The sequence below is a fragment of the Podarcis melisellensis genome (assembly GCF_964234715.1).
Source record: "Podarcis melisellensis genome assembly, chromosome: 6".
Lineage (NCBI taxonomy): Eukaryota > Metazoa > Chordata > Lepidosauria > Squamata > Lacertidae > Podarcis > Podarcis melisellensis.
This window is the reverse complement of record NC_138538.1, coordinates 96,973,228-96,987,066: the sequence shown is the minus strand read 5'-3', so window position 1 is coordinate 96,987,066 and position 13,839 is coordinate 96,973,228. Positions and strand designations below refer to the sequence as shown.

General features: G+C 40.7%; 1 protein-coding gene across 13 annotated transcripts in view; it reads left to right on the top strand.

Annotated features, from left to right (window-relative positions):
- The window catches only part of PRRC2C (proline rich coiled-coil 2C), an 84,720-nt gene that overhangs the window by 45,709 nt on the left and 25,172 nt on the right, over positions 1 to 13,839 (top strand). For 11 of the 13 annotated variants that reach the window (XM_081914997.1, XM_081915002.1, XM_081914999.1 and 8 more), the window contains exons 17-23: positions 295 to 500; positions 868 to 1,022; positions 4,478 to 4,826; positions 5,671 to 5,756; positions 6,102 to 6,287; positions 7,730 to 7,981; positions 11,608 to 11,697. In XM_081914997.1, the coding sequence (XP_081771123.1) occupies positions 295 to 500; positions 868 to 1,022; positions 4,478 to 4,826; positions 5,671 to 5,756; positions 6,102 to 6,287; positions 7,730 to 7,981; positions 11,608 to 11,697 (1,324 nt within the window). The remainder of the gene's footprint in view (positions 1 to 294; positions 501 to 867; positions 1,023 to 4,477; positions 4,827 to 5,670; positions 5,757 to 6,101; positions 6,288 to 7,729; positions 7,982 to 11,607; positions 11,698 to 13,839) is intronic. The other 2 variants (XM_081914995.1, XM_081915003.1) reach the window with 1 other exon arrangement.

The following is a 13,839-nucleotide window of genomic DNA, read 5'->3' as shown; positions in this document are numbered from 1 at the left end:
TCCTGTAGTTAAGTTCTACCTCTAAATCATTGTTGAACAATTTCACCCACTTAAGTTTTGAACTAGGCCAAATGCACCTCCCATTAGTTTTTCTTCCTACAACTTGGTTATAGGCTCTTTGCCATCTTTCTATTTCCTTTGTCATTTCTCAGTATCTTTTCTGAATTCATTGTGAGGCACAGAATGGAGCATGTTAGCTTCAACTAAAGTCTTATTAAAGTTCTATGTAGCTCTATCTCTCCCTTCTCCACCTTTTGCTATACAATGCTATCTCATTTTGTGTTTATGATACAGACCATTTGAAGAACAAGCTGCAGTTGTGATTAGTGCTGAAACAGTTGGGAGCAGCTTACATCCAGAAGAAAGTGGGAACAGTGCTGCTGCCCTGAAAGGTTCCAAGGATCCCAACATCAAGAAGCGAGAAGAGCCCAAAGCTGGTCCAAAGAAACCGAAAGAGAAAGTGGATGCAATTTCTCAATTTGACCTTAACAACTATGCAAGTATGTACTGGAATCTCCTCTTCAGAATCTTAAATGTATTACAGGTGCACACAGAGACACGCACATTTATGTGGGGGTTATGTTCTGAGGCACTTAACACATCAGTGAAATTGTGTATATTTGAAACACCATTGGAAAAAGCCTGCAAACCCCCCATTCCACCACACCCTACTCTGCCTCTTGTGTGACTTTTTGGATCACTTCCAGGTTCGGCATTTGCACACATACTGAACGTGCATAAATGGGTCTGCAGTATAATAGTATTTTATTTTGGGTTTTTTCTGCCATTTGAACCAACCCCACAGATGATGACTTCATTTATTTGAATAGGGGTTAATTATAACTAAATTTCGGACCTTCATTACAGGTGTTGTGATTATTGATGACCACCCTGAAGTGACAGTAGTTGAAGATTCCCAGTCCAATTTGAACAATGATGGTTTTACTGAAGTGGTATCAAAAAAGCAACAAAAACGCCTGCAAGATGAGGAACGCAGGAAGAAGGAAGAGCAAACAGTGCAGGTTTAGTATCATATGTATCATCTCTCTCTGTCCCAGGCATCTTTTTTGTACACATTATTTAATATGTGCCTATGCAGTGCATTCCTGCCCTCCATTGTGAGCTCACACTTGCATGAATAACTCAGTAGCAAGAGTTCTCTAAAAGCATTGTTCACTTGAGCTGGTTACTTTCTGAAATAGTCTTACTCCATGGTGTCAGCCTGTCAGGCTACCCACAAGCTCCAGTTCTCACAGAAGGATGCTGAGTTGCTCAGTTTTGTATGATGCAGTTACTTTTTTTAAAATGTAGTGAATTTCTTATTTATTTGACAGGAACCCTGATTTATTTATTTATTTATTTGCTGGCCCTTTGGTGGAGACTGAAACAGAATAAATAAATAAACGTTCTTCAAAAATGTCAAAACCTGTGGTGGAATTTGTAAACCTAACCTTTCATGGCAACACATTTCAGTCTTTATTCTTGCTTACCCATATTCATTGGTCTTATTTGGGAAGTCGCTTAAATTCCAGTTGGCTCTAACAGTGCTTCCTGATAGTCATTGAAGGTCTGGCGTTCCAGCTCTGAGCAACACGAGCTGCTTGCAGTTCATGGCAGATTTCTCAATACAGCAATAAGATCAAATCCTTTGCTTGAGCAGCTGAGTGTTCTCTGGACTGAGGGCTTCTCCACACTTCCTCTTATCCTGCTGCTTTCCCCTGTAGAAAACCTCAAACAGTCCTTTGGCACTAAATTGGAGCAAACAACAATTTGGGGTTTCTCTGATTTAGCACTAAAAACTGGGTTTTCCCTGGGAAAAGGAGCAGGGCAAAAAGATATTTCTAAATATATTTGGCAAGGGAAAAAACCGAACATAAAATATAAAATATTGATGCAAAAGAGAGAGGAGGTTGTTCCCTGCCGGATATGAGACTATACTGTGAAGCATCTTACCTTTGTTGGCTGAAGGAATGGATGACATTAGAGAATTCATGTATTCTAGACTTAGAAGGTCATGATAGTATTTTTGGTTGGCACGCTTATTTAGGATATGAAAAGGTGAAAGTACATAAAGGATTTACAAATAATATAATTAGGAAAAATATGTGTAGAGTATGGGATAAATGCAAAAATCTATTAGAGGTTAAAACACCACTTTGGCTTTCACCGTTGGAAGCTATAGCGGTAAAGAAAAAATATGATAGAAGGGTGGACAACTTATAGAAATTTATTAAAATGAGGGAGGAGAGTATCAATTAAAAGAATTTAAGAAATTATCAGGAAAATTAACAGCATGGATACAATATCATCATTTGAATGATGTATTTAAGAAAGATAGGATACGAGGGTTTGGGGAACAAATATTACAACTGGAGAGTGACCTGACGGAATGTAATGTAAAAGTGCTGTCTAAAATGTATAAGATATTATTGGAATGGGAGCCAAAGGATGAGCAAGTAAAATCCTTAATGATAAATTGGGCAATAGATATTGGTCACAATATAGATATGGAGCAAGGAAACAATTGTGGAATATGGATATAAAATTTACAGCATGTTATGTCTAAGAGAGGGGACGCAGGTGGCGCTGTGGGTTAAAGCCTCAGCGCCTAGGACTTGCTGATCGAAAGGTCGGCGGTTCGAATCCCTGCAGCGGGGTGCGCTCCCGCTGCTCGGTCCCAGCGCCTGCCAACCTAGCAGTTCGAAAGCACCTCCGGGTGCAAGTAGATAAATAGGGACCGCTTACCAGCGGGAAGGTAAACGGCGTTTCCGTGTGCAGCTCTGGCTCGCCAGAGCAGCGATGTCACGCTGGCCACGTGACCCGAAAGTGTCTCCGGACAGCGCTGGCCCCTGGCCTCTTAAGTGAGATGGGCGCACAACCCCAGAGTCTGTCAAGACTGGCCCGTACGGGCAGGGGTACCTTTACCTTTACCTTTATGTCTAAGAGAAAATTGTATGAAAATGATATATTGATGGGACCTAACACCGAGTAGACTGGCAAAAATGTATAAATCTCAATCAAATAAGTGCTGAAAATGTAAAGCGAAAGAAGGTTCTTTTTATCATATGTGGTGGTTTTGTAGTAAGATTAAAGCTTACTGGGAAATGATATATAATGAATTGAAAAAGATGTTTTAAATCGGGGGTCGGCAACCTAAGGCCCATGGGCCGGAAGCGGCCCACGGAGGCCGTTTAACTGGCCCATGAGCTGCCTCTGAACCGAGCCGCCCGCTCAGGGAGTCCCCACGCATTGCGCTAAACCAGCACAGCATGGGGACTCTCTTCCGTGGCTCCGGAATTCGCTTCTGCGCATGTCCGTAGCGCTGGAAATCGCTTCTGAGCAGGTGCACTTTTTGGCATCTGGGCAGGCACAGAAGGGATTTCTGGCGTCGCACTGCGCCGATAAGCCTTGCCGACCCCTGCTTTAAATAATGTTTGTTAAAAAACCCCAGAAGCTTTCTTTTTGGGAATTATAGGGACAGAACTACCCAAACTATATTGAAATTTATTCATGTATGCGACTACAGCTGCAAGAATGTTACTTGCCCCAAAATGGAAAGAAGTCCCAGCAAAAGAAGAATGGATACAAAAACATACCGGAAAAACATGAAAATGGAAATAGTTTGTTGAATATTTACAAACAAACTGTAAACAGAGAAGAACATTGACAGAATTATTGTAATAACCTGCAGTTTTATAAGAGTATATATTTAAGGGAGATGAATAAATGAACAAATTAAGTTAATTTAGATATGCCGAAAATATAAAAAATAAATTTAAAGAACTGCAGAAAGAGGAAGAAGAAAGTCAAGTTTTGATATGTTAAAATGGCTCTAAAATTATTTAAATATACAAAATTGAAAATCAGAAATAATATATATTTCCTAATATATATAGGAAAGGAACAGGATAAGGGGAAAACCACTCAGACCTGTGCTTTCTAAGCAAGGGATGAGTGGAAGTGTGGACGAACCCTGACTGACCACCAGAGTGCCTCAGGAGTTCACAATCAGGATATTATGAGAATTGAGCCCACTGCTATATTGGCACTGAAAATAAGGAATCAGTTTTGCAACTAGTAGTAGCTAATTGATGTAATGTCATCCATGAGTTCATCCAATCTTTAATTTAGAGTGCCTTAATGCTAGTGGATATCATATCAGTGGCAATAAGTTCCATAGGTTAAATTGTATATTGTTTGCAAAAAGTACTTCACCTTGAATGTGCTTCTTTTCAATTTTAGTGGATGGCCATTTTATATTGTGTTCAAATCAGTGTTCCTGCTTACTTTCTCCATATGTCTTGTGATTTAATAAACCTTTCATAAAACCTTCATTTTCCCTATTATAGCTTAAAAAAGCCCAACTGATGTATATGGGAAAACAAAATATCTAACAGTTCTTTGGAGCAGAGTTTCCATTTCAGTTGTTCTGGGCAGGTAAACTGCAAGCTCTCTTAACAATCTTATATATTTTTAGGTCTGGACCAAAAAGAGTTCAAATGAAAAAGGAAGGTGTCCAAATTCCAAACTACCACCCAGGTTTGCCAAAAAGCAACAGCAGGCGACAGCAGCAGCCGCAGCTGCCACCCAGCAGGTTCAGGTTCAGGCTCAACCGCAACTCCCTCTGCAGTGTGTGTCTCAGATTCCAAGTCCACAGACTTCAGTTCAGCTGCAACCACAGGCAACCTGTGCAGCAAACAGCAGCACCGAGTATACAGCAACAAGCAAAACTCTTCAGAACACACCATCTCATAACGCTGTAGGAACCGAATTATGGGATAATAAAGTGCCACCTACAACAGTCCTCAATGACATCTCAAAAAAATGTAAGCAAGCCATTTTTTTCCCTCCTGGTAAGACAGGCAAGAAAAAAATGTGTGCTTGAAATCTTGAGTAACAGACAACCTTTCCTGGGCACCTCAGTTACTCTTGGGTTGATGCTTTGGAACCTCCCCGTAGATAAGCTGTCCTGTGAAGTGATTTATAATGATGGAGAGCTCCAATGCTTGTCGACATATACCCATTCTCAGTCCTCCTTTCTCTGACCTCACTGTTCTTATGTATGGGCAGGACTACCCAATGTTTGCGAAAACATTTACTGCCTGCCATTTGCCTTTTATGTGGACACTTTTTAAAAGGGAATTGTTGAGAATTATTTACTGCTTTGACATATCTTTGTTCATTTGCATTGCAGGGGGTTGGACTAGATTACCCTCAGAGTCCTTTGCAACTCTACAATTCTATGAGGTTTTTTTTTACCTAGGCTAATGCCAGTAGGTATTTTTAGGCATTTCAGCTTTAACCAAAAATGAAAAGCTTATTTGATCTTCCCACACATGCCATCCACTTGAACTTTTGATTTATTTTCATTGGCCTCTACTACTTGAGAGGAGGATGTAGATAATATAGAAATCAATCTAGAAGCAATAGAATTGCTGAACTCCTAGCACACACTTTATTAATGTGTTCTTTGTGAGCAGATAACTGGGATACTTTGTCCTGAATGTTCTCTTACCATTTCATGCAAAGTGTTAAAATATTTTGAATTCTTAGCAAGCAGCATGCTGCCTTGCACTAATTTTATGTAAGGGGGTGATCATAGTTAGTTTGCAATTAGCACTTATACTATCAAATTTTGTTCTAATTCCACCTTGTTCTCTGGACTTTTAGTGGGACCCATTAGCCCTCCCCAGCCTCCTTCAGTCAGTGCATGGAACAAGCCTTTGACATCATTTGGATCAGCTCCATCTCCAGAGGTAATGAACAGACATGTTCTCATCTATTGTTAGCTGTGTTCTAATTTGTCAGTGGCTAGAAGTGAAAAGGCAAAACACATTATCCATTTTGTCAAATGGGTAACTAGTTTTCACAGGTAAAACAGCCATTACTCGTTAGTAGGTAGCTAGCTTACAGGTGTTAACATCTTCAAACCAATATCTGATAGCTTAAATAAAACCTGATTGATATGAAATATAATCTTTAATGGTTATAATATAAATTTGCTGATAACATTAGAGCTATGGTGAATTACTTAATTGAATGTTGCAGTATGGAACAAAAGTGTGCCTGTGTTAAACTAAACTTTCTGGGATCCTTACTAGGGAACAACAGTTGGGCAAGAAAGTGGAATTGATTTGGGAATAGAAACTATTCAGTTTGGTGCTCCAGCATCTAGTGGGAGTGACAGTGAAGTTGGCCCAGTTTCAGAGAAGACCTCAGAGAAGCTTCTTGAACCAAAGGAGCAAAGGCAGAAGCAGCCCCGGGCAGGACCTATAAAAGCACAGAAGGTAAGTGAAACGCTCCAACTTTCATGAACTACAGAAGCATTTTAGAAGCTGCATTTTTGTGCCCATGTGTTCCAGCAAGAGGAAATCTAATCAAACTTCTATGATTATGTATCCTGGTTAACATATTTCTGATTATTTGGGGGGGGGGGAGAGAATTGAATATTTATGTGGGGTGCTCACAAAATCAACTGCCACATGTTAAAAACTGCTGTGATTGCTTGTTGATATGAAACAAATTAACTCACTCCAAAGTCTATACATTTATCTAGGAAAATCAAAAATACAACTTATTTGGAACATCAAGATGACCTAAATAAGGAAATAATAGAAGAAGAAAAATAGACAGTAATTAAAAATTTATAAGGCACCAGAGATTGCTGCATTTCCAGGATAATAAAAATTGAAACATACTTTCTTACATTGTTTATTGGAATAATGAATTGCAATCCAGTACTTCACTCCTGGAAAAAAATGAATTATAACAATTCCCAAAACTAGCAAAAAACGTAGGATATGTGGATTCCTGTAGATCCCAGTGCAAATCTGACCTAACAGAGGTACAGCTACATAGCTCCACCTACCATGTGGCAGTGGCGGTGGCAAAGAGAGCATATCATCACTGAATGCCCAGCAGAGCTTTATAGAATAGTAAATTGACTGGTCCAGACCGGTATTGTTTCATTAACCATTCAATAGCTTACTGTGAGAGATTTGTGAATCCCTTTATGGGCGAAATCACTCGGCTTTATGTCAGACTTTATGCCAGAGCACCATCATGTTACAGCCTGTGGGATAAGTTTCTGTTGTTGTAGCCTGAGGACATGGACAGGACACAGTAGTGAGGTTGACTTGTGTGCCTTCTTGATCTCTGCCCGTGACTGGTAAAATCTAGTAGCAGGGATTGACTAGACTGGGGGAGTGGTCAAAGCCTTCCTACAAAGGGAATTATGTGAAGCATCTTGAAAGAGGCAGTGGTGCATCCCTTTTTAAACCTTCCTGGATCCAGAGGTTTTGGAAACTACCACCCAGTCAATATTCTATTCATGGCAAGGTGACTTAAGAGAGTCACCTTGCCATGCTGACCAGCCAGCTGCAGTTTGACTAGAGGAAGCAGTTATATAGATCTAATTGTGTCTGGTTTCAGGCCCAGTTGTAGTTGTAACTAAAGTTTATACTTTAGTTTTAACTGTATTTTCTCATGTTTGTGTTTGCTGCCCATCGCTGACTTGGAAGAAAGCAATGCTATTTTTCTAGAAAAAGAGGTGCCAGAGCTCACCATGAACTTTTCCCTTGTTCTCTTTTAATGGTAATGGTGCCCACCTGAGATGTGCTAGAACTGTGTTCTGGCTGGAAAAAGGCTGAGGGAGGAAGGATGGAATATAGGCTATATAATAACAAACATACTAAACGAAGAGGCAATAATCTTTTAATACATTGCATAGCTTTCAGATTTGAGTCCAGTAGAAAACAAAGAGTACAAGCCTGGTCCCATTGGGAAAGAACGGTCATTAAAGAACAAGAAAGTAAAAGAGGCTCAGCAAGGGGACCCTGAGGGGCAAGAGAAATCAAGCCCTACTGCGGTCAGAAGTCCAGACCCTGTTACTTCTAAAGAAGGCAAAGCAGCTGCTGAACTTGGTACTGAAATAGGAACAATGATATCCGTGACTGCTTCAGAGTTTGGAGCAACCCAAAAGGTAAGAATCAAATGGAATGGCTACTTAAGTTAACTAATCAGTGCTGAATGGGTGGAATTTAGATATACCTGAGTGGAATATTTATAAATACGATAAATATTCATATATAGTGAATATTCATAAATATGGCGAAGCTGGCTTCAGTAGAACTCTTTCTATGGCCTTCATCCTAGAAGTTTGCAGTACTCATTTTTAAAAAATGGCTATGAGTAAGTGAAGGCATCCAAGCATTACGTTCTTGCTCAGATATTGCGTCATGCAGGTTTTATGGAAATTTGCTTTAGTAGAAAAGTAACACCAGCTACAAGTCTCTGAAATAAGCTGAAACAGCTTAAAGCTTTGTTTCCTCATACTTCTCCTAGTTCCAGAATGAAGTAATAGGGTGGAAACATCAGCATAAGATAAAGAACCGGGTTGTGTTTTCTGCATTGCTTTCGCTCAGTTTCCTTTGTTTTTTATTTGAAGACCTTTCAAGAACTGTCCAAAATGTATGGTTTCATAGGCTCATGGGTTCTGGTACACACAAAAATGAAGCCAAACCATGGCTAAGCATGAATGATTGAACATGTGGGTACTTGGAGAGAAAAATGTGGCTGCTTTGCTCCTCCCATAGTCATGTTGCTGCCATGCTCCCCAAAGCTAAGCCATTCTTTCACCTAGCATTGCATCCAAACCTAATGACAGGGCCAAAGTTTCCCCACCTCTGCTCCATATGGGAGAAGTCCTCTTACTTTCTTCTCAGTTGATGCATGTGGAAATATTCTTTCAGGCAATGTCTTGCCATATAATAATCAAGTATTTGAGCATCAGTTAGTCATATAGTTAACGTTTCCTAAACCTATTCAACTGATCAAGGAAAACAGCCTGGAACTTCAAAGCATGTTCCATGTCATGTTGTTTTAAATATTTTAGTATTTTCCCAAATAGTCTTATTCAGACTTCAGAAGAAGAAGAAGAAGAAAAATTGGTTTTTAACAGCCACCTCTATCCACCCTTGGAAAGTCAATACACATTTGTATGTTTAAACAAAAGTATTAAAGGTTAAAGGTACCCCTGCCCGTACGGGCCAGTCTTGCCAGACTCTGGGGTTGTGCGCCCATCTCACTTAAGAGGCCAGGGGCCAGCGCTGTCCGAAGACACTTCCGGGTCACGTGGCCAGCGTGACATCGCTGCTCTGGCGAGCCAGAGCCGCACACGGAAACGGCGTTTACCTTCCCACTGGTAAGCGGTCCCTATTTATCTACTTGCACCCGGAGGTGCTTTCGAACTGCTAGGTTGGCAGGCGCTGGGACCGAGCAGCGGGAGCGCACCCCGCCGCAGGGATTCGAACCGCCGACCTTTCGATCGGCAAGTCCTAGGCGCTGAGGCTTTAACCCACAGCGCCACCTGTGTCCCTAAACAAAAGTATTAACGGAGGCCATTTTAGATCCTATGGCTTCGGACAATTATTGTCCACCTTCACATTGGCTGTTTGGTGTCATGGTGTTGGAGTGGGATGTGGTATATCAACTCCAGGTAGCTTAGGAAGATGCTGGTTATTTGGATCCATCCCAGTTACTATTATTTGTTTGTTTATTAAATTTGTATACCACCATTCATGTGAAGATCCCAGTTCAGCTTCAGCATGGATTTGGGACAGAAACAACCTTGATTGGCCTAGTGAATAGCTTATGCCAAACAATGTTCTGGATCTCTCAAATTTTATGCTCTGTTTTAATGCTCAGCGATTTTTCAATATATTGGCCAAAACCTCTTTTGAAATCGCACCGCAATCACAATTTTGACCTGGCAATACACAGCAATATATTGCTCCTCACACAAGGGAGAACAGGGCAGCCTGTTTCAAGGGTCCGCCAATATCTCATGATGATCTCACCCTACCTGCGCGATCTCCATGGCTGCTCCTTCCCTCATCCCCATGCCTGATCTCCAATTTCAGACATTGTGATATATCAGAACATCTTGGTGTTTAGCTGCTGATATATCACGATGTTAAAAACCAGGTATCACTCAGCCCTAGTCTGTTTTTAGTATCCCTAAAATCCTTTGCTTATTAGGGACTACCCCACATTTTGTTCAGAACATTGCTTTGCAGAGGTAACTACCATAGAGTTATCAAAACTTTCAAAAGTAGGCGGTTCGTGACTTGGCCTTTGAAAAATAGGGGGCCCTCAGTAATTCGTAATTAAACATTTCCAGTTCCTCCTTGAGGAGCATTTTCAGAAGGTGGTTGAGGAGGACTTCCAGTTCTCCCCATGGTGCCCTGTGGGGTGCTTCAAGGGTCTGTCTTGTCCCCCATGCTTTTTACCATCTGCATAAAACTGCTGGGGGACATCAGCTGGATGTTTTGGCAGCAATGTCTAGCTTGCAGATGACACTCAAATCTACCCCTCCTTTTTGTCCTCTGATTTCAGGGGGGCTGTAGAGTTCCTAAACTGGTATCTAGATGCTGTCTTTGGACTGATGGGGGTAAACAAGCTGAAATTAAATTCAGATAAGATTGAAATCTATAGGTAGGGAGATGACATGCTCCTTACAACTGATCTTAGATGGAGTTGCCCTCCCACTAAAGAACCAAGTACACACTTTCTGAGTTCTTGTGTACTATACACTAACAGGCAAAGCACAGGTGATGGTGGCCAGGAGCTCATTTTATCAGCTTCAGCTGGTGTACCTATTAGAGAGGTCAAACGTGGCCACAGTTATTAATGCTCTAGTCACATCCAGGCTGGACTCTTGTGGGGTTGCCTTCAAAGACAGTTTTAAAATTTCAGCTGGTTTAGCATGCAACTGTCAGTGTCTTGATGGGAGCTAGGTGGTCAGACTATGTGAAGCTTTGAAACTGCACTTGGTTGCTAGTGCGTTTCTGAGCCTAATTTAAAGTGCTGGTGGTGACATTTAAAAGAACCATTGGCCCTCCAGCTATTGCTGGTCCACAATTGCATCATTGCTGGCCATTTGCCATCCATGCAGGGGCTGATGAGAGTTATAGTTCAGTAACAGCTGGCCGGTCAATGGTTGGATTTGAGGTTTTTGGTGTGTTTACTTCCAGTGTTGGCGATGGAGGCCATCTTACCTGCCAACCTTCAAGAACAGTTAAATTGGCAGGCATTTTCTGTAAGACCTTCATGGTTCTGAATTTCAGTACCGGTAGGGCTTTGTCCAGCCAGATCTCCTTAGGTCCTTAGGAAGGCATTAAGAGCTTGCCTGGTTTTGATGGTCTTCACTTGAATGTTGTTTTAATCCATTTGCTGTGCTGTCTTGCTGCTGATGCTTTAGGTTATAGCTATATTAGGGGGGCTGGATATGTACTTATTACTGCTGGTTTCATTAATGTTTGGTATTCTGAAAGTATTGCATTGTTCCTTTATTGTGGAAATTACCTTGAGAGAGTTTGCTGTTTAAGGTGGCCTATAACTTAAGTAAAAATAAGTGTATTCATGTACCTTTTTGTGGATTATGAAGTTATGTAAAGTTATTTATGATGCTTTATTGTGATATGACAGTTTAGTTAATGAAGTTGTGAATGGAGAGATTATTTTAGCTTTTTCATCTCTTTAAAGCTCTCTTTTTTACAGGGTATTGTTATTGTATAGGTCAGCTTCTTCAACTTCTTTTCTTTACAGGAGTCTGTAACAGACTATACAGCACCTTCTTCTCACTCCAGTACAGTGGCTACAAGCAGTGCAAAGATGGAAGAGGCTTTAGTGACAAATGTAAGCTGATTAGTTACTTTAAGCATAGCTTTAAACATAACTTTTATTTTTCATGGCATTTAAAACTAAATCTCTGCTATACAGATCTTCTGTAATTTTTATTGTGTAGTAACAATGCAAAAATAATGTTAGAGACCTTGTAGATAAAAGTTAGTGGAACATGGGTGTTTCATCTTAATGGAATTTGGAGAAGCTTTAAAGAATTGTGGAAAAAATAGTGGTTTGAGCAATCAGTGCTAGCTAGGCTATAGGGTTACAGTGGTACCTCGGGCTTCAGGTTACAGACTCCACTAACCCAAAAATAGTACCTCAGGTTAAGAACTTTGCTTCAGGATGAGAACAGAAATCGTGCTCCGGCAGCGCGGCAGCAGCGGGAGGCCCCATTAGCTAAAGTGGTGCTTCAGGTTAAGAACAGTTTCAGGTTAAGAACGGACTTCTGGAACGAATTAAGTACTTAACCCGAGGTACCAATGTATTAGCATATTGTGTGTGTAGTACCATGTGGTAAGGAAATGCATATTGTTATGGCAATTGAGATTTTCACAAAATAGTTAATTCTAGGTTCATTAAGGCTCTCACTACACATTCAGATGGATTACTTGGTGTCATCTCTCTTGGGCTTGTCTGATTTCAGAATATACAATACAGGTGAGGTTTGCATAAAATCACCCTCCACACTAAAAATAAACACACACCTCCCTTCCTGTAGAAAGCTGTGTGTTGAGAAGAAATCTAGCCTAGCTCTTTTTTCCAAAGTGCTACCTTCCCAGCTGTAGATGGGAGAGCATTCAGTTATGACATCTCCAATACGCCAGGAGGGACTTACTTACATAATCCTTTCCGCTGCATCATCTACATGCAGGTTCTGTTCTCCAAACACAATTCATTCCCAGGAAACGGTTTGTGATGCGAGTGTTTGCATAATGAGCTGATGATTTCCATTATTTCCTATGGGAACATTTCTAATCCGTGATTTATCCATTCGTCCTCCATGCTTTCTGCCTGAAACTGTTGCAGCCAATCAGCAAAAGCCAAACAAAGGAAAAATTATTTCTTTGATCTCTCCTGCTCCCTGATTTGTCTAATCTCCCTCCATTCTTTGTGCCTGAAATGGCTGCTGCTGTCCAGCAAAACACAACCAAGTAAGGAAATGGGCAAACTTTGACTGTTTGGGTATCTGAATTAGCCATCCATGTACCAAGGTCTGGGCATAATTCTTTGTGTTCAGATAACTGAGATTTTGTGTAATGAGCATTCCAATAGCAGCACCTGCACATACTTTAGTTTTACTAGAATTTATTTCTACATCAAAATTGCCAATCTGCTATATAACATGAAGTGATCATGTTGAAAAATATGACTCATCACACATGCAGGAAGAATTTTGTTAAGGATAACTACATCTATATTGTGCAATCCTGAAGATCATATTTGCAATCGTAATATAGTAATAGGGTTTACTCAAGTAATTACTTTGTTGTCTTTCACACACACCCTTCCCACCATAGCCTTGACATCGGCTTTTTGTGTTATGCTAGTAGGCATTACTCTGGACAAGCATGTAAGTGACAAAACAGACTTTTTGTGCAAGAATATCACTTGCAGAGTAAATTCATATGCCATGGATCCAGTTGGAGCATCCCTTTGTGATCACACACTTTTTCCTCTTCTCTACTCCCCCACCCCCATGATTAGTCTGCTCCTTCGCCTTCTCTTTCACTGTTTGAGATTACTTTAACAGCTGACAGCTAAATTGGATAATTCAGGTTAGCAGTAACCATAGTGTGTCTGCAAAGTGGAGATTGGAGCCATGCTTTGAAGTGGGTCTAAGTCCCTGGTTTGGACTGATGGCCTGCCCAATTAAAACATTGTGGGAAATTATTTTTCTCTCAAACTCTGAAAAGGATGGATAAGGCATGCACAAGTTTGAGGGGTGAAAGCATGAGACCATGATGTTGCTTCTGACTGCCAAATCATGGCTCTGTGAGATATCTCTCTTTAGCCACAGCTCCAAGAGGGAAGGCAAGTTTCTGTTCATCTTATAAGAGCTTGAAAAAGCAAAAGCAACACACACAAAATTGAGAAGTGTGTGGGTGATGACCTCTAAGTAACGTGGCATACAATGTGAATTGTAACCATTCT